We start from the raw sequence: 20403 nt of genomic DNA on the forward strand, positions 1-20403 counted from the left end.
CAGGAAATTACCCTCCTCAGTGCCTATTTTATCTCTGTTTAATTGCTGTTTGATAATAAATTACAACATAGAGTCCATTAATTAAGCTAACAATGTCTGTGGAACACCAATTCCTTCTTCTGGGAGTTGCCTTGTTACGGGAGTTTTGATTCAGTTTGTTTGCCCAACAGCACTTTATGAAGTGGTTTAAAAAGATGCCAAGGCGCGTGACTGGTGGGGCAACACTCCTAGCCTAGGGGCAGCGGGTTTGGGCAGGAGGGGGAGGAAACCTTGGTGAGCCTGAGGAGGGACACCCTGGCAGCTGGAAAGCAGTACCAAGGATGCACTCTAATTCAGAACATGCGGTGGAAGAGAAAAAAAACCAAAACAAAACATTAGATCTACTTTCAAAACATCAGCTGATGGAAAACGGCCATGGTCCCCACTTACAGGAATTCATCCCAGAGTTGGGGTGGGGGGGAGCAAGGACCAGCCTGATTTGGTTTGCCAATTCCATCATCAACTAAACGGAAGGAGAATTCATTTGGAAAAGTTCTGCATGCAGGTGGAATGGGTGAACGATGAATTCTAGATACTTCCCAACAAAGCCCCCTGTACTGGGCTGTCAAGGCCACCGGCTCCCAGCACGAGAGGAGAACTTGGTGCCCGGCTCCTGCCCTGGCAGGGAGTAGGCAGGTAGTCACCAGGGCAAAGACTCTCCTTACATTTCACCTGTGCTGTCTGGGAGGTAGGCTACCTGGGCATTCCAGCTGGATAGGTTTAGCAGGTGACCAGGTAGGACCTTGAGGGAGGGGATGCAACAGGAGTACAGGCTCTGGACAGAAGGGGGAGGAAGGTCAAGTTCTCAGGGAACTACTCCAGACCGTTTGGAGCTGTGGGCATCACAAGGGTGTCAGACAGGGGTTCTGAGCAGTCAGGGTCCATGGGGAGGGCAGGGGGCCCTGGGAGGAGGGGGCCGAAGGGCTACGAAAGGCAGATGCAGCTGCCTCCATGCCCTGGCCCTCAGGTTCAGCCAAAAACTTCCTGAGTGGCTTAGAAAATCTTCCCCTGAAACACCCAGGTAAAAAGGCACTGCTTAGAGCCATAGGAAGAAGCCCTCAGGTCTCTGGGAGACATTTATTGGACCATCTTTACTCCTTTTCTCATTCACAGAAGTTGGCTTCACGGGCTGGTTTTTGATTACGCAAATAACCTGCATGTGATAGTGTCTGTTACCTCACAGTTAATAAGCACTCAGTTCAAATGGGACCTCTTCAGAAGATCGGACGAGGAAACCTGGGAGTTCAGTGTTCTAAAAGCTACTCCTGGCATTTCCCAAAATGATGGTCACGTACAGCATGGTGGCCCAGAAGTGGGCATCCCCAAGGCTCAGTGTCCAGGCTCCAGCTGCCCTCCTGGCCCAGTACCACCACGTCACCATCTCCTCTCCCGGCCATCCCGCCCGAGACTAGTGGGGGTGGATCACTGGCTTGTCATCTGACCTCTCCCAAGACGCAGCCTCTTAAATGACTGACACAACCATCCCCTTCAGGCCACAACTCCCCACCTCCATTTCCCCGGCCACCAAGACTTTTAGGGTACTTTACTCCTCCAGACCCTGGGAGGCAAAAACTGGAGAGTCAGTAGGGACTGAAGGTCAGGATGACTCCAGAGCGTCCATCCCTCTCTGACCTCCTCCGGGACTGGCTGTGCCTGATCTAAACATATCATTACCACACTGCCCCCCACCGCAGCCGCAGGTGAACCTTCAAGGGCTCCCCAGTGCCCTCAGGGTCAAGTCCCAAACTCTCCAGGCCAGCATCATTCCATCACTGGGAACTTGTTAGAAATGCAATATCTCAGCCACCCCCCCCACTGCCCCCCGACTCAGAAACTCTGAGGATGGGGCCCAGGAGCTGGTGCTGTCATAAGCCTTCCAGATGATTCTGCTGCACACTGACGTGTGAGACCCAGTGCCTTGGAACATGTCTTATGAGGCCTTGGAGAGCCGCCTCTCCATCTCTCTTCCGCCTCATCTCTCAGCACGTCTTTCTCTCTTGCATCCTAAGCCCTGGCCAAACTGGGCCACCTCCTGCCTCTTAGCAACCAGCACCCCAGGCTATCTCACTCTTCTCACATCTTCTACGCTGTAGGTTTCCTGGTCTTTCCTCCTCCAGTGTAAACCACTTGAGAGCAGGGGCTGTATCTTATCAACTGCCAAATACAGTCGTCACCAGTGTCTGTAGTATGTGCTCAAGACCCATCTGTTGAGTGAAGGAAGAAATGAATGGATGAAGACACTGGGCTCTTTAGTGCATCTTGCCTTTGATGCTAAAGCTCTGTTTCTCCACGGAAGGAAGCAGGTCTAGGCTTCCTGGTCGATCTTCTGCTTCCTGCGGGCACTTTTAGGCAGTGGTAGGGCTCCGGAAATTATCTTGAATTCAATGGACTGGATTTGAATTTAAAATGCTTGGGTTGTGCTGGAGAGCCTGCTCCAGCACAGCCCCAAAGAGCCTGTTCACAGGCACTTGCTCCTCTGTGCCTCAGTTTCCCCATGCTGCTTGCTTGCCTCCTAGAGTGACCGCAAGGAGCAAAGGAGCAAGTTCAGCCTGGCGTTACTTGCCCTCTTTCAGAAGACACATCACACACTGAAGGCAGCGGAGGGTCTGGATTATGAGAACTACCTGCGGTGATAGTAAAGGAAATACAGCTCTTCTCTTTTCAGATGCTGGCTTAATGGGAAAGCAAAAGTGCTCTGAGCAGAGAGAACCATGAGCCATAAATGCATGCGAGAGTCTGTGCGTATGACCGATGAACGTGAACTTGGCACGTAAGGTGTGTGTCCATAAAACATGAGAGAGATGAAGGGAGCTTACGGGGCATTCTGTCCAATGTCTTCCTTTTACAGATGAACAAACAGAGATTGCGAGTCTGGCTTAGAACCAACCATCCTGTGCTCCTCTGGGATTGAATGTTTTCCCAGTTTGTAGCTTGCCTTTTATTACTATTGGTTGACATAAAATTGGTTTAAACTTTGATGCATGTCAAGTCTAATGACATTTTTGGATATATTTTCTCCCAGTTCTACAGGATTTCTGCTAAGCTCTTGGTGCACACACCCATATACGCATACACACACATGCACACACACACACACACTGTGGGCTAGCACAAAGCTGTCAAAGGAAATTCATTTACCAGGCTCTATTTTTACTTCGTTGGTTGATTGTTTTGCCCTTTTTGGTTATCTTTGCTATCTCCTGGGAGACCAGAAGACACGTGTGTTCTTTGAAATATTACTGCAAGCACATTTCTCCTTCTCAGTCAGTGCTTGGCACTTGTACCAGCACTTACAGACCAGGCCATGCTTACCACCAAACTGATGATGGCCTTTCAGAACAGCGATATCAATCAGGTTCTCATGAGGGAAGCCGCTAACTCTTTCTCTGAAGTTGTAAACAGGCATATTTGGTTATAATTAAACATATGTACACGTGGCATCCATTTGCCTATTAGCAAATGACACAAATTGTATGCAGTCTCCTTTCAGTAGGAATTGTGCCCGTTGATCCTCTTTAATATTTGTGTTGATGCTACCACTTGTGAATCTTTTCCCTAGTCTCTATAGAGAAACCACCAGAAAGCCTCTCGGCTGCACAGAACAGGTAACAATTACCAAAGTAGAGGACAGAAGTTCCCAGAAGTCCTACACGTCCCCTGTAGGTCCGGTGAACTTACTCCCTTCCTGCTCAGAGATGGGCTCCTACCTGGGGTCCCCAGCCATGGCACGGGTACAGTATTGCTGTGTGGTTCTCCAGCGGCCCCTGGTCCAAGCAGACGTCTTTTGCCTTGCTGTTGCGAAGCTGCAGGAATAGGCGAAACATGACCCGTCAGAGCTCATCTGGGGGAGCTACCTGCCCCCCATCCACTGTGGCTTGGTTCTGACTTCTTGATGCAAAGGCCATGAGACCCACACCCCCGCCCCCAAGTAAGGACCGAAGCTTCAGTCTGTGAGGTGATCACTTTAGCAACAAAGTCCTCCAGTGGGTGGTGTGGGTACTGGCCTGTGACCCACACACATGCACATAGCTCCCCCATCCCCAGCACAAAGGAAGATCTCAGAGAACCTTTGGACATAGGAACATTGACTACACATTGGTTATCCAAGTGGACCTCGGCACCAGCACTGGTTTTCACAACCCTGGGAACCATGGGTCAGCTTTTCAGGTCATTACTGGCATAGAGGCATGAAAAATAGTAATCAAAAGAGAGAAAAAATCTTGCCATCAGGAAAAGCTCAAGCAACATTCATTCATATATTCAAAAAATATTTACTGAATGCATACACTGGACCAGGTACCATTCTAGGTGTTTGGAATGAATCTGTGGAGGAAAAAACAAAAGTTCCCAAGACAACATCCCTGAATCTAGGCACGTCTCTTTGGAAGCAGGTAAGAACTTACCTCATTTGGATCTCCAGGCCCACTGTGATTCTATATTGGTGTCCATCCCACCCACCACCCTGAAATCTCAACCAGTGGGAAAATGGCAACATTGTTGGTCTACCCCATACATCTGAGCCCCCTCCAGATTATATTCTCCATGGAAACCAAACTAACCAGGGATAAATCAAGAAGAGACGCACGGGACAATCTGCTTTTGCGCACCCAAGTTGTGTCTGGGTTCAGACAACTGAGCACACTTTTAATAACTTTTTTAAAAAGATTAAAAAAGTAACACCATCTCATTGAGATGTTTTAGGAAATACAGAGGAAAGTAACAAATGGTTCACGATTCTCTTACACAATTTTTTCCCCAATTTTGGACAATTTAATTTTGTTCAGTTTTGGCTGTAATGAGCAACAAAGCATAAAGCTTTGTTCACGTTTCAGATTTCCTTAAGAAGAGACTCCTCGGGGCTTCCCTGGTGGCACAGCGGTTGAGAGTCTGCCTGCCAATGCAGGGGACACGGGTTCGAGCCCTGGTCTGGGAAGATCCCACATGCCACGGAGCAACTAGGCCCGTGAGCCACAATTGCTGAGCCTGCGCGTCTGGAGCCTGTGCCCCGCAACAAGAGAGGCCGCGATAGTGAGAGGCCCGCGCACCGCGATGAAGAGTGGCCCCCGCTTGCCGCAACTGGAGAAAGCCCTCGCACAGAAATGAAGACCCAACACAGCCATAAATAAAAATAAAATAAAATAAAAAATTTAAAAAAAAAAGAATAGACTCCTAGAACTGAGACTACGGTATCAAAGGGCATGGAGACCTTAATGTTCTTAAAACATGCTGCCCAACTGCTTTCTGGAAGCTTTGGACTAATTGATATTCCTATCCAGAAGGTATGTAAATACTTAACCAGTCCTGAGTTTCACCCTTTAAAAGTATTGTGTTGATCAAAGTGTACAAACTTCTAGTTATAAGATGAGTAAGTTCTGGGCATCTATGTACAGCATGGTAATTATAGCTGACAATATTGATAGCAACATACTTGACAGTTGCTAAGTGAGCAGATCTTAAATGTTCTCACCACAAAAAAGAAATGGTAATTATGTGGCATGTTAGCTAATGATATGGTGGTAATCATTTTGCAATATATAAGTGTATCAAATCAACAAGTTGTACAGCTTAAACTTATACAATGTTATATGTCAATTATATCTCAAAGCTGGACAGAGAGAAAGTAAAAGAACATCAGCTTGGGGAAAAAAATCAATGGGGGAGCTTTTTTTTTTTTTTTTTTTTGGTAAGCTACAGGTTTCAAGCCAGAGGAAAAGCAGCTTCTGATATCTGAGTATCACCCCTTTTCTCTTGGAAACCAATTCCTTATATTAAATCCCATGTTTGAAATACCTAGGATAGATTCTCTTTTTCTTTCTTTCTTTCTTTCTTTCTTTCTTTCTTTCTTTCTTTCTTTCTTTCTTTCTTTCTTTCTTTTCTTTCTCTCTCTCTCTCTTTCTCTCTTTTTCTTTTTCTTTCTTTCTTTCTTCTCTTTCTTTCTTCCTTCCTTCCTTCTTTTCTTTCTTTCTTTCTCCCTTCCTTCCTTCCTTCCTTCCTTGTAGCATTCTTTTTAAACCCAAGGTTCCAAAAGTCCATAAAGAGGAATGTAGAGAGAAGTGATGAACCAGACCTATTAAACAACATTCCCAGAGTTGGCCAAAGAGCGCTATCTTTAAAGAATTGCAAAGCTAACTTAGGAGACCAGCACTATGACTTTAGTTCTTCTATGGATGCTTTAAGGAAATGCTTGTTGCCAGTGCTTTCAATGGTGCAAAGATTAATTACATGGAAAAGCCCAGACAACTTCTGAGTCGAAAAGTAATTCAGAAGAGTTAGATTTTTGAAAGTGATGAAATTTTAGAAATACCTTTACCAATGTATTTTGCTTTTATTTTTCTTTTTATGTATACATAAGAGCAATATGGTAAAAATGTCTACTGAAGTCTAACAAAGCATTTAAACTAAGTGTAAAATAAAAATTAGAGGTGTTAAAAATTAATAAAAAATATTACTGTTTGAGAGCTGACAAAAGATATCCTGTTTTAATAAATTTATACTGAATAGTAAATTGGAATGCTTCATGTTTAGCAATTATTCCCTTTTTGAGAATTACCTATGTATTTTCCCATTGGGATCTCAAGTGGTTTCATTATAGATTTGTAAGAGCTCTTTACATATTAAGGATATTAATGTTTTTGTGGCATATGTGTTCCATATAATGATTTCAGAAAACCAGGCTTTTAAATTTTGTTTCTAATGTTTATGCAAGCACATCTCTCATTCAGTAATTTAATAAATATTTACTGAGGGCCTGGTACTGTGCTAAGTGTAACACAGTTTTCTCCCCTTCAATATTGCTGTAAACAGTGGCACCCATGTAGCATATGTTTGACTTTTCTTTTTTAATGTTTCGTATACAAACTACCGTAATTTACATGTGTTTCCTCATTGTAAATAAGCTTGTCTTCCTAGATTTCTGTGTGTATGTGTGTTCTACCAATTAACTACTTTTGCAGTTTTAATCCTGTATTATTTCTTCTACTTTGTTTTGTGTAAAAGGGGAAAAATAAAAAAGCTGGAATCCCCAAAAAAAAGAGTCCCTGCTCTGAAGCATGGTCTGGAGAGAGAGACAGACACAGGAAGAGCTAGTACAATGACTGAATTATGCCAGGGCAGCAAGGAGCCTGCCTTCACCCCATCTGAGGGCTTCAGAGACTAAGGGGAGATGACTCCTGAGCTAAATGTTAAAGAGGATTAAGTGGAAGAGATGCTGGCAATGTTCTGTTTTTCACCCAGGGGACGGCTACGTGGATTTTTGCTTTATATTATTATGTTGCACATGTTTGGCTTATGCATATTGTATGTGTGTCGTATTTCATATAAATAATGCTAAAAGAAAAAAAAAGATGAGCAAAAGTGAACTAGGGAGCAAAGGCTTTTCAGTATGAGCCTAGCACAGAATTTTGAACAGAAGAGTTGGAGGCTAATGTTTCTGTACACACTGAAGTGCTTTTGCATTGGAAAGGCAATATCTGACACATGTAAGAGTCAGGACATAAAGTATTTGCATATCTTTTAAAATTTTTGTCTTTTTATTGAAGTATAGTTAATTTACAATGTTGTGTTAGTTTCTGGTGTACAGCAAAGTGATTCAGTTATATATGTGTGTGTGTATATATATATATATATCTTTTATATATATTCTTATATATATATTCTTTTTCATATTCTTTCCCTTTATAGTTTATTACAAGATATTGAATATAGTTCTCTGTGTTATACAGTAGGACCTTGTTGTTTACTCTATATGTAGTAGTTAGTATCTGCAAATCCCCAACTCCTACTTTATCCCTCCCTGCATATCTTTCTTTAAAAATTAATTTAAGACATTCAGCTAATAGGGAGGAATAAAAATTTACAACTCAAGGAAGAATGACTTATTATCTAAGTGGGTATGGGCCCCAACACTGCCTGTAGGGTGAGGCAGAAACACCAGGGGCTGACACCTGCTCAGAGGTGTCTATTTCCCTTTGCCTCTGTGCTGGGGTCTGGCGCGGCAAAAAAGAACTAGTAGCAGTGAGCATTAAAATACAATTGTCTGAATAATGGTAAATTCTGTCACAGAACTGCATTTGACTAAAAAGTTATTCTTCAAGAAGGTATAAAGCGCAAATAAAGTATAATAATGTTTGAGTCTTAAAATTCCACATAATATTCACAAAGACTGAAAATTAACATCAACTGATGAAGAGGTCGGTAAAAGTTCTTGTATTACATACCACTTGACCCTTCATTTTGGAGGCTCAGAGATTAATTTAAAAAAATAAATTAGAGGTTACCAAAATGTAATTATAAGAACAGGGCATATACAGTGCACATGATGAGAAAGCTTTTTAAAAGCCCCCAAGCAAGCTAGCTAAAAAATGAAGAAAGAGCAAGGAGCATTAAATCCAGAAATACTCACTGGCCTGGGGAAAAACTCTCAAACAGAATTGTACATGAAAAACAAAGGCTAGAAAGTACTCATATCGTATGATATTCACTCTGCCTTCCTCTTTTTCCCACTGCTCTGGGGTCTGGGTGTGGTGAAAAGAACCCACAGGAGTGTTAAAAACAGAGTTGTCTAAACAATGCTAGATTTTGTTACCAAACTGAATTTGATTCAGGTTGGTTTCTTCCATTTAATACTATAGTCCATCTGAAATATATTTCAGTATATGGTGAGCTCAGCAAGCAGAGAAGGAGTAAGAGAAACCAGTGCCCTAACATGTTAACATTGATCATAGCTAGGAATTGAGATTTTTTAAAAATTAATTAATTAATTTTTGGCTGCCTTGGGTTTTCTTTGCTGTGCGCAGACTTCTCATTGCGGTGGCTTCTCTTGTTGCGGAGCATGGGCTCTAGGCGCGCAGGCTTCAGTAGTTGTGGCGCATGGGTTCAGCAGTTGTGGCTCGCAGGCTCTAGAGAGCAGGCTCAGTAGTTGTGGTGCACAGGCTTAGTTGCTCCGTGGCATGTGGGATCTTCCCAGACCAGGGCTCGAACCTGTGTCCCCTGTATTGGCAGGAGGATTCTTAACCACTGCGCCACAGGGGAAGTCCTGGGAATTGGGATTTGACGTAAGTTTTGTTTTTATCTTTTTGTTTTCTATGTAATCTATGTATTGAATTTATTACTTTAAAAAGATAGGAAAATTTGCAAAAACAAAAGGCTTCTCCCCTCCAAAAATCAGATTATGATCTCTATGTTATCTCCAAGGCCACTCCACCCTTCAGCTCCACAGTTGTCATTTACACTGTGCTTCATGTGAATGGCAGGCCCTGGAGTTCTGCAGTCCACAGCCTGTGGAACTGTGCCCTGGACTTCTGGCATTTTCTCATTTTTATTCTTTCTCTTTGCAAAGGTATTTTTCTTCATTTATAAAATTATCACATAAACATTAGTGACACCTGGGAAAACATGATAAAATATCCACATAAAAACTGTCTGTCCCACTATGTAGAAGTTTCACCTCCCAATACTATTCTCTTGCTTACTTCCAATCTAAAATGGTAGCTAATCTAATTTTATAATCCTGACTTTTTCCTCTTAAGTCTTATATTATCAATATTTTTCTCACATCATTCAACTTTTGTACACACCTTTTGAAATGGCTGCAAACTATTGCAAACCATTAATATAGTATATTTAACTAACCTTCAAGTTAAATTCAAATTTTTGATCAAGGAAAAAATAAATCCCTGAGATGAACAATTTTACTCGCAAATCTTTGTCCTCATTTCAGATTATTTGCTTGGGATAAGAGTGGAGAGGAAAGTATGACTCTCATTAAGCTTTTTAATACATCTGGTTCAAATTGCTTTTTAAAAAGCTTGTTTCAATTTGCACTCTCACCAGAGGACCTGTGCTTTTTCATATTACTAAGACCTCGCTGGCAAAGTACCAACATATATTCCAAAATTGAACCTTTGTTCATTTGGTAGAAGGAAAAAAGCTACCTCAGTGTATTTTAAATTTTAATTTCTTTGATTATGAAATTAATATAAAAATTTCATCCACTTGTATGTTCTCTTGTACTTTGTCTATTTTTCTTTGGGGATGTTTTATTTTCTTATTTAAATCAAAATTTTTATCTAAATCAATTCACAGAATTCATTATACATTAATGGTATTATCCATTCATCTATAGTATTTATGACATACAGATTTCCAGCTTGGAATATTATTTCTCCATTCAGTTGATATATAGATTATTTTAATATTTATGAACTCATATCAAATATCATTTTTCTTTGCATTTTCTTGCATAGCTTTCATTCTTAGAGAGCCTGTCCCCAGAGTTCAGATTCATATCTATTTCCAGATGGTTCAATTATGGCTTTTCTTTCATTTAATGCTATAGTCCTTCTGAAATATACTTGGGGATATGATATGCTGTAAAAATCTAAGTTGTTCTCTTTTCCAAAGAGCTGGGCAATTTACCCAATTGTCTTACGAACAATCCATTTACTGCCCACTGTTTTTCGATGCCTCCTTTATATTTGATCTTTGAAAACCAAAAACAAAGAGAAACATGTGGACCTATTAATAAGTAGTAGGACGTATCAGGTACTGGTCTAAGATCTCTATATATGGCGGCTTGTTTCATCTTCCCAACAACCCCACGCAGTAGGTACTTTCACTTCCCCATTTTACAGATGAGGGGACAGAAGCTGAAAGGACCCACTCGGACTTGAATCCAGCAGGCTGGCTCCAGAATCTTCATGAGTCCTTAACCACTACACTCACTGCCCCTGCAAGAAGCAAGCTCCCCATCCAGACTCCAGCCCCAAAGGGACACTTCGCCTGCACCTTGATGATTTAACCTTGGGCTGATTTACTCCCTACAAAAGGCTTCTCGCATAAAATAGAAAAATTCACAGTTGTAGGAAAAGGAAACCCTCTAAGTCCATGAGAGTCTTCCTAGCTTAAGCTTGACTGTCACGGGGAGTTCCAGGGAGCCCTGGGAAGAAATCCAAATGCCAGAGGTAGTGGGGTATCTCTGGTGGGTCCAGAGCACCCGGCTCTCTGAGCCCTCACCAGAATCTGTGCCACGGATTCCTCATCCAAACACACAGGGATGTAACAGGGAAGATGCCCAAGTGCTTATACACACGCATGTTCTCAGCAGTGCTGCTTATAATATTTTTTTTAAAAAAGGAAACAACAGAGATGTCTATGTCTTCAAGCAAAACACAGCATACACAAAAGGTACCATCTTATACAGCCATTAATAATGTTGCAGAAAATGGCTTAACAACACAGGAAAATATTCTCTATTATTAGTAACATTTCAAATTATTAGGTGTTGTGGACAGCCTGGTTTTAGTTTCAAATATCTATATACATCTCTATCCAAAGAGAGGTGTATATAAAAAGTATATGTATGTATATAAAAAATATATTTTTAGTAAAAAGAAATACACACACACACACACAATAAAGCAGACCATACATCCAAATGTACACATTATCTTTGGAATTAGAATGCTTACGTCTAATCCTGGCTTTATGACTTACAAGCTGTGAGACCTTAGATAATGTATTTCATGTCTCTAACTCTCAGCGTTCCTATCAATAAAATGGAAATAACACTACTGCCTAGTAAAGTGAGGGTGACTGAACTCATATGTGAAAAGCACTTAGAACAGTACCGGCACATTGTAAGTGTTCATTGCCATTATCGCTATTTTCAAACTTTTCTAAAATGCAGGTTTATGGCATTTGTACTAAGAGAAAAGTCAATCTGTTTTAATATTCAGAAAGGTGACATCCTAGAAAATCTGAGAAGGGCGTCCGTACCCTTTCTTTGGCAGTAAGTGGCTCTGGCCCACGGCACTGGGCAGCGGACAGACAGGTCCAGTCCCCGCCTCTCTTTACACCCAACTTCCTGCTCAATGTCCCAGGTACAGGTCCCAGGGGACCTCAGAATGTCCTAAACAGAACTCATGGTCTGCTCCACACTGTAGGCAAAATGATGGCCCACGCCCCCATTGATTACATGTATCCCCCCACCAGCCGGTGAGAGCCTTGCTGTCAAAGCCTGCACCTCCAAAAACTAATCATTGAATGAATGAATGAATGAGTGAATGACTCTGTTCCTTGTTTTCCCCCAGCAAGGCAATCCACAGCCCACCGCACAGCCATCCAAGCCGAGAGCATGCGTGGTCTTAATTACCTCCCCGTAGGCAATGGTGTTATTGTATCTTCTCATTTCTGGGTAGACGTGGTCCAGGTACCACTGGAAATTCTTACACTTTAAACTCTTCCTCAAGGTTTTTCTTTCTGAGACATCCCCTATGTCAATTCCTGGATTCTGAAAGTAAGCAAAGGGCATTAGTGACCAGGAGGCGCTGGCCAAAACCGTCAGAGAGAAATCTGAAGCCCCTACTTGATCATCTAGCCCCGAGCTAGACGCTACTGTCCCCCGAGCACAGCACGCGACCCCCAAAGTCAGCCTACCTTACCATCATCAAAGGGATCCCGTGACACACTGATATTGACAACCTAGGCCCCATCTCCATCTCTGCCATTTCTTCAGTGACTCTCAGACCCAATTATTAGAGGAATTATTTGATTAAGACGAGAAAATAAATGTCTATAACCTCCTCCCATCTTTCTTTTCCGTACACGTGTAATTTCCCCCCTTTGCTGGCTCTTTGCGAAGTTCATTATATGCAGATGTGAAAATAATTTTCCACTGCAAAGCTGGTAATGACGTTCTAATGAATAATTCACTCTGCTTTTACAGAAATGAACCTGTAATGTGCTGCTGTGTGCTGACAGGGGAAAATAAAGTAGCTGAAATACGATTCCAGAGCCAGCCACAGGATGGCTGTGACCCAGGGCAGACAGGATACGCTCTCCTCCACGGCGGACAGCCAGGCATCATCTTGGAGCAGGAGAAGTGTTTAAATGATTTCATTAAGATTTCTTCTTCAGTAGCCAAACAGTGATTTTTTTTTAAAAGACAAGTCCCTTTAAATGTCAAACATTAATATTCAAAGGCAAACCTGGGCAGTGATATTTAACTCTTTGTTCTAATATACTTAGCGTGATTAATGAGGATGGTCATTTATGAAAAGCCTGGTAGGGAACACTGGCATTAGGGACCGAGGTGGTTTGTAATGATGGAGAAGCACTGGAATAGGGTTGGCAGCCCTCACTTCATCTGACCCCAAGTCACACCCCCATCCTAGATCACAACTCTCATCTGCAAACAAGAAAAATAACAACGTCTGTTCCACTGATGTCACGGGGCTGTGGGCAGAATCGAGTGAAGATGCCAGTTCACATCCTTGCCCTGCCATGTGCTGGGTGTAGGACCTTAAGCAAGTCAATTTAACTTGCCAGAGCTGCAGTTCACTCATCTGTAAAATGGACATCACAGTGGGTTCATATCAAGCTAGCATTTATTGAGCACTTAATATTTGTTATGCTCTGTTTTAAGCCTCATTTTTATCCTTCCAGGAGCCCTATGAGACCAAGGTTAACAATCTCTGTCTTACAGATGAGAACACCAGGGCAGGCAGTTCCTCTGTCATGAGGTTGTTATGAGGGCTAAATGAAATATTGCAAATAAGAAACTTAGCGAGTACCTGGGAGAGTGTAAGGAGCTCAACAAAGGTTGCCTATTTTTATATAATAATGTGGAAAATCGTTTCTAGTTTAACAGCTATAAAGTGCTGCATGGCCATAAGGGGGTTTTCAGTGCTTTAGAACATTATTTCAATAATTGTAACAACAATGATATAAAAATTCTTCACTTGTATCCTCTTTATCTACAAACCTGCACATATTCAACTGCATTTCTGCTGTCCTGGGCTCCAGCCTCCTGAAACGCAGGGGCTGCCATTTCTCAGTGGGAACAATTCCACAGCTTGGACGCCTACAGGTGCTCTCGCTGAACAGATAAACCCAACTGTGGCTGAGGGTATAGGTCACCCCGCTGTGCTACGGAGGACAGAAATGCGTGCCAACATTCCATATCCCGTGCCAGGCACTGCTTTAAGTACATCACGTGTACTTAGTTTCAGTACTTTAGTACTTAGTACTTAGATTAAGTACTTCTGATTTAGTTCTCACAATCAACCTAGGAAGGAGGACCTGCTATTATCCCCATTTTATAGCTGAGGAACCTAAGATACAGAGATGATAAGTAGATTTGTTCAAGATGTCATAACCGTAAACGGCAGGGCTGGGATCCCAACCAAGCCAGAGCACAACCGCCGTGCAATACTCCTGTGGGGCTGTAGTAACACGGGGATTTTCCTAGACTATATTCTGGGTAGAATATGGAAGAGAACTGAAGAGCCATGTAAACAAGGATCCAGCATACAGTAGGGACATACATCACGGGGCAGCTGGAGCTCCACGGGACGGCACACCGTGAGAGCAGACGACAGGGTCTGGTGCCAAAAACTTTGGACAAGGATCTTCTGGACACGGTGTACATTCCGAAGCAGGGTGTCAAGATTAATATAATGAGACCAGAATTAACACAGTGAGACCCCTCTTATCTCTGTACATGGATTTAGAGATTTCCATGGTGCCGATCCCCGTGTAAAGCAGGGGTTCTAAAACCTGGGGGTCTGTAAGCCGCCTCCAAGTACACTTATAATTTTGCAAGGGTGAGCATCTTTCTGGGCAGGAACCATCGGCTTAGTAAAGGGATCAGTGACCCGTCAAACATAATGTCAGTGATCTAGGGTGATGGGGAAGGGCTCTTTGGTCCTACCTCCAGTGGCAGATTCCACGCTATGTACACGTGAGACTTGTAATCGTCCATCCAGACCTCGGCAACCCGGAGAGCATTCCTCTTGGTGTAGAAGCCGATGTTGCTGTTGTATGGCTTCTTCTTCCGCTCGATGTGGGCCACCCGTGAGCAAGGCAGGACCTCCATGCTGCCCCCGCACAGCCACACCTGGGGAGGGGGGCAAGGACTTCATCAGCCAGACAGAGAAATTCCCAGAGGCCACTGCTCCCTCCCCCAGGCCCGAGAGCAATGGTTCAGGAGACAGCCTGAGCGAGAAATGTGTTTTCATATATAAAGCCACTGAGCTTTCGGGGTTGGTTTGTTACTGCAGCATAGCCTAACCTCACCTGACTGAAACTGGTAGAAAAGATGGTTTGGGGGAGTTTTTTATAGATACAGCAGCTCAGGATATTAAAATGCAGCTCTTCCTAAGAAAGGTCAATACATGTGAGGTGCTCCTGGTGACGCATGGGTTTTCTTAAGTTCTCAGTAGTGCACAATTGTCACCTGTGAAGGTTTTATTTCCCATCTGGCTGAAGCTGGGCCCTACGGAGCTATAATGGCAAATTCAAACTAACAAAACAGAATATCATTATTCGTATCAGCACAAAGTGTACAACGGTTTAATTCTCCATTTATTAATATGCTCTGTTTTGGAGTCCTAAGAGCACAGATGCCCGGCCTTCTGGAAGCATCCACCCCGATGCCATCATGTACAGGTGGCACTTGTTGCTAGAATATTTAAGTGGAAGGCTGAAATGTTAATTGCCTTTAAGGGATGCAAAAGCCCCAAGAAGTGACAACTTGCCATCCTCTTGCAGGAGCACAGCAGGCTTCCAGGCTCAAAAGGCCCTGTTCCCAGAGGAGAACAGGACCACCCAATTTCTCTCAGTCCCAAGCAGGGCAATCAAAGCATTTCTGATTGTCAAGAAGGACTGATTTGTGAAAATGAATTCCTGGTACTGGTGAGGAGAAAAGGAAGAAGACACAGAGAGGTTTCAGGGACCCATGAGACAGTCCTGTATGCTCTCTGTAAATGAGAGTGTGCCGGTGAGCTGACTCAGGTCAGCACAGACCACGTATGCTTATCCCAACCTAGGCCACCTCAAGCCGTTCTACCTTCAGTTTCCCAAACTCCCTCCTCGAGGATACTGGGACTCTCTCGAGGGTTTGCACACCTCCCCTGGGCCTTTATTGATTGAATTTAGTGGCAAATATGTGTGTGTGTGTGTGTGATCTTCTGTTTCTATTTCCCAACTCTGGCTGCACCACAAGGAAATAATACAGATGGAAAATTCTCCTCATAACCAAGAATCTTCACCTTGCCTGTTTCTTCAAGGAGGAGACTGTGAGCTAAGAGATTGGTAGACAGTAGGTGATCCAGACTAGTTTGATTTGTGACCTGACAACTAGATGCCCCCATGAATTGGGGCAGACTCAGCTGTTGGCGGTGGAAGGAAGCCAAGTCAGGGAAGCAAAATATGGCAAAAGGCCTATGGGGGAATAGAGGCAAGAGACCTTACAGGGTAAAAGAAGGTGGCTGAATTTCCAGGAGTGGGCAACATACAAACACACAGAGTTCCATGGGTATGCGGCCCTAGACAGTTTCAGGATTCTGAGAATGAACAGAAAGACATCTCATGTTCACAGATTAGACGATTTAATATCGTTATGTTAGCAATACTTCCCAAATTGATTTAAATATTCAACAAATTCTTATCAAAACCCCAAAGGCTTCTTTGCAGAAATTAACAAACTGATCCTAAATTTCATATGGAAATACAAGGGACCCAAAATAACCTTGAAGAGAACAAATTTGGAGGACTTCTATTTCTGGGGCAACATGCAAAACAATGAATTTGGACCACTACCTCACAACATATACAAAAATTAACTCAAAACAGATCGAAAACCTAAATATAAGAGCCAAAACTATAGAACACTTAGAAGAAAATGGAAGAGTAAAGTTCATGATCTAGGATTAGGCAAAGGTTCACCAACTGATAAACAAAATATGGTATATCCATATGATATTATTTAGCAATAAAAATAAAATACAGACACATGCTACAGCCTGAATGAACCCTGACAACTTACGTAAGTGAAAGAGGCCGGTCACAAAGGACCGTATGTTATTTGATTCCATTTATATGAAATGTCCAGTAAAAGAAAATCCATAGAGACAGAAAGTAAGTTGATGGTTGCCTAAGGCTGAGGGTGGGGTCAGAGGAATAGAGTGACTGCTAGTGGGTATGGGTTTCTTTTTAGGGTGATGAAAATGTTCTCATATTGATAGTGGTGAATACTGCACAACTCCTGAATATACTAAAAACCATTGAGTTGTACACATTAAATGGGCGAGCTACAGTAGTACGTGACTATCTCAACAAAGCTGTGACAAAAATAGATAGATAAATAAATAAATACACAGAGAGATGGGGAAAAGAAGATTCAAGGGATGGATTCCAGTTTGGGGGGGCTCCAGAGGAGTGGAAAAAGCAAAGCAGAGCTTGGTGAGGATCTCAGATGGTTGACTTCTTTCACTTAGCATCATGTTTTCAAGTTTTACCCATGTTGTAACAAATATCATTATTGCATTCCTTTTTATAGTAGAATACGATCCCATTGTATGGATGTCCTACATTTTGTTTATACATTTATCAGTTGATGGGCACTCGGGTTGTTTCCATTTTGGCTGTTATAAATAACCCTGCTATGAACATTGATATACAAGTTTTTATATGGATATACGTTATCATTTCCTTTGGGTACATACCCTAGGAGTGGAATTGCTGGGTCATAGGGTACCTATGTTTCACCTTTTGATGAATTGCTAGACTTCTCCAAAGTGGCTGCACCATTTTACATTCCCACCAGCAGTGTAATGAGGGCTCTAAATTCTCCCCATCCCCGCTAACCCTTGCTATTGTCCATCTTTTTGATTATAGCCATCCTAGTGGGTGTGAAGTAGTATCGCATTATGGTTTTGATTTGCATTTCCCTGATGGCTAATGATGTTGAGTATCTTTTCATGTGCTTATTGGCCATTTGTCTGTCTTTGGAGAAATGTCTATTCAGATGCCCTGCCCAATTTGTAAATGGGTTGTTTGTCTTTTTATCATGAGCTGAGGCCTTAGGGTGAAAATGAAGTTGGCTTCCAGTGTCATTTCTCTTTCTCTTGCCTCAGTCTTCATCATCTTTTTGGATGCCAGTGTGCAAGACCTTTCAAATCATTCCTATGGACAGTCTGTCCCCCGGGCTCTGTATAGAGCTGGCGTGGAGAGGGCTGTGAGATGCAGAGGAATAAACTGCAGCAGAGGCCGATATTCTTGTTCAACCTCCTCCAAAGACCAGCAGTATGACATGAAACAAGTCACTTTCTCCCTCTCCTCCCAGGTGCCCCAGGCTCTCCATGTCTCAGCCAAACCTAGCAAGGCAGCCCTGCACCCCCCAGGCTACCTGGAAACGATGCAGTGTCCTACTCTGATGTCTTTCAGGATGCTGCTTTTCATAAGTTATGTTTGGCTTTTCTCCACAAGAGAATGAGGAACCTCAGGACTCCAATGGGAGAATTCCAGACAGTTGACAGGTCAGCCAGCCAGAAAGCGGCAGGCTTCTCTGTGAAGGCCCCCAGTCTGTTTTTAGCAAGCTTTCTTCCCAACTCAAAGGGACAGATACCTGAAGTAACAGCAGATTTCACTGACATCTCTCAGGAGAGAAGAAAACATATGTTTCTCTAGATTTTGTCATGTAGATTTGGAATATAGGGGAGAAAAAAGTTTACCCCTAAAAAAAGTGGGGGAGGGGAGTCAAAGGACACAGAGGTAAATAAACCAATGTGGTTCCTGTGACCACATCCTGGCATTCTGGATCACAAAGTGTTCTAGGGCCACATAGGCCCCTGCAGCCCCTATAATCCACCCCTGCACAGAAGGGGAGCCCCCGACCTTCACCTCCAGGGTCCGTACTTGCATGCGCTCCTTTCAAGGCCTGAGCTAGTATCTGACCCCAGAGAACCTGGAGGCCCCGTCCTGGGGACCCCTCCCATTCTCTCTCTTAGGGAGGGAAGCCCTAATGCTCTGGAGCTGGTCTCTCAATGTTGCCTCCCCAGAGACAGGAATTCTTCCCGGTATCAGATGTGAAGTCACTTTGGAAACCATTTAAACCCATTTACAATGTTAAAAGCAACACTGAAGGAGTGCTTAGTGCAGAAATTATGTAAATAACCCCAGTCGGTAATCCAAGGGCAGGCAAATTTTAGCCTTTTGTCGGCTGGCAAAATCTGTTCAAGACAACACAGATTGCTGGCTAAGAGAATATTTTATTTGTTACTTCTGTCCTCCCAATCCGTTTCAGGACTCGCTGGTAACCCACCTCCCAGAGGCGACGACTCACCCCAGCTCCTCCGTGCTCCCCTCTGCCATCCTGGGAACAGTGAGCTGGCTTTTCCCAGTCTACATGCACAGTCTCTCCACTACACTGGATGGGCACAGAACGGCTTTCCTCCTCAAGTCCTTTTCCAAAAATTCAATGTCAAACCTCTCCTTTATTTATTACTGTTTCTCAGTAATAGGATTTACCGATATGGACCTCAAAACATATGTCAATTTAAATACCACAGCGGCGAGAACCCCTAAATTCCTGGATTCTACTGCCAGTCGATGCAAGTCATTTCTCTTAATGCAAGATGAGGAATTAAAACGAAGCTTGGCAAAGGCCACGTGATTCAGAGGAGAAAAGAAACGCATACTGAGAGCAGCTTGATTGATGGAGCATGAAAAGGGTGTTGGGAGGGTTTTTTTTCCTTTTCTTTTGATGTGAGTTGCTGTTGCTTATGCACATAAAAGAATAATAAGGGGAGGGGGTGGGAACAAATAATATCAGGTTTACGCTCACCGATTTAAAATTTTTGCCAGCCTTACTATCCAGCCTGCTAGTATGATATGGTCAGAGAGGGCTGGGCTTCTACGTTAGAAAAATAGCTCAAAGCAGCCTTAATCAGGCGCTTTTGGGTCAGCTGGGCCCTGTCTTTCCCCCTCCCTTGCCTACCTCTCTTCCCCTATCCTTAGACTGCCCCACGTTGGCTTTCTCTGGCTGCTGTTTCTGTCCTGCCGTCTCTGCCCTGTTTACAGATTCCTTCCTCTGGACTATCCCTTCTTGAAAAAGCAGCTCCAACTAAGCAGAGATCAAGCATTTTACCCATCTTTGCATCCCCAGCACCCAGCCTGACGCCTTTGACTTCTCTTAGTCATTCAATGCAATGCTGCACACATGTTCACAAAGACCAGAGCTCAGAGCTAAATGCTGCCTGGGATATAAAGATAACTGAGACATGAATCCCACTCATGGTCTTTGTTCTTTCCTCAGAGTTTGAAACGGGAATTCCAGGAAAGTGTTGAGGACCGCTCTAGAACCTTGCGGTGGAAGCAGCCAGAATGGGGGGTGGGTGACAACACTGCATTCATTTCCCCAAGTATGCAATCTTGCTCTGCTATCATTCAGTCTGCACTTTGCCTAGGATTAAAGAGGAGCTGGTAGGGCGCCATTGTGGATGAACTACGCTCAACCACAGAGGAAACTGAATTAGATTCAGTTCTTTCTTTTTTTTTAATTTTTATTTTTGGTTGAAGTATAGT

At 43.2% G+C, this 20403-nt stretch overlaps 1 protein-coding gene across 2 annotated transcripts in view; it reads right to left on the reverse strand.

The window, feature by feature from the left end:
• GALNT17 (polypeptide N-acetylgalactosaminyltransferase 17) overlaps positions 1–20403 on the reverse strand; it is a 483122-nt gene that overhangs the window by 48498 nt on the left and 414221 nt on the right. For both annotated transcript variants that reach the window (XM_082432353.1, XM_082432354.1), the window contains exons 7-9: positions 14750–14935; positions 12191–12328; positions 3747–3842 (exon numbers count right to left, since the gene is read on the reverse strand). In XM_082432353.1, the coding sequence (XP_082288479.1) occupies positions 3747–3842; positions 12191–12328; positions 14750–14935 (420 nt within the window). The remainder of the gene's footprint in view (positions 1–3746; positions 3843–12190; positions 12329–14749; positions 14936–20403) is intronic.

This window comes from Balaenoptera physalus, assembly GCF_965194825.1.
Source record: "Balaenoptera physalus genome assembly, chromosome: 16".
NCBI lineage: Eukaryota > Metazoa > Chordata > Mammalia > Artiodactyla > Balaenopteridae > Balaenoptera > Balaenoptera physalus.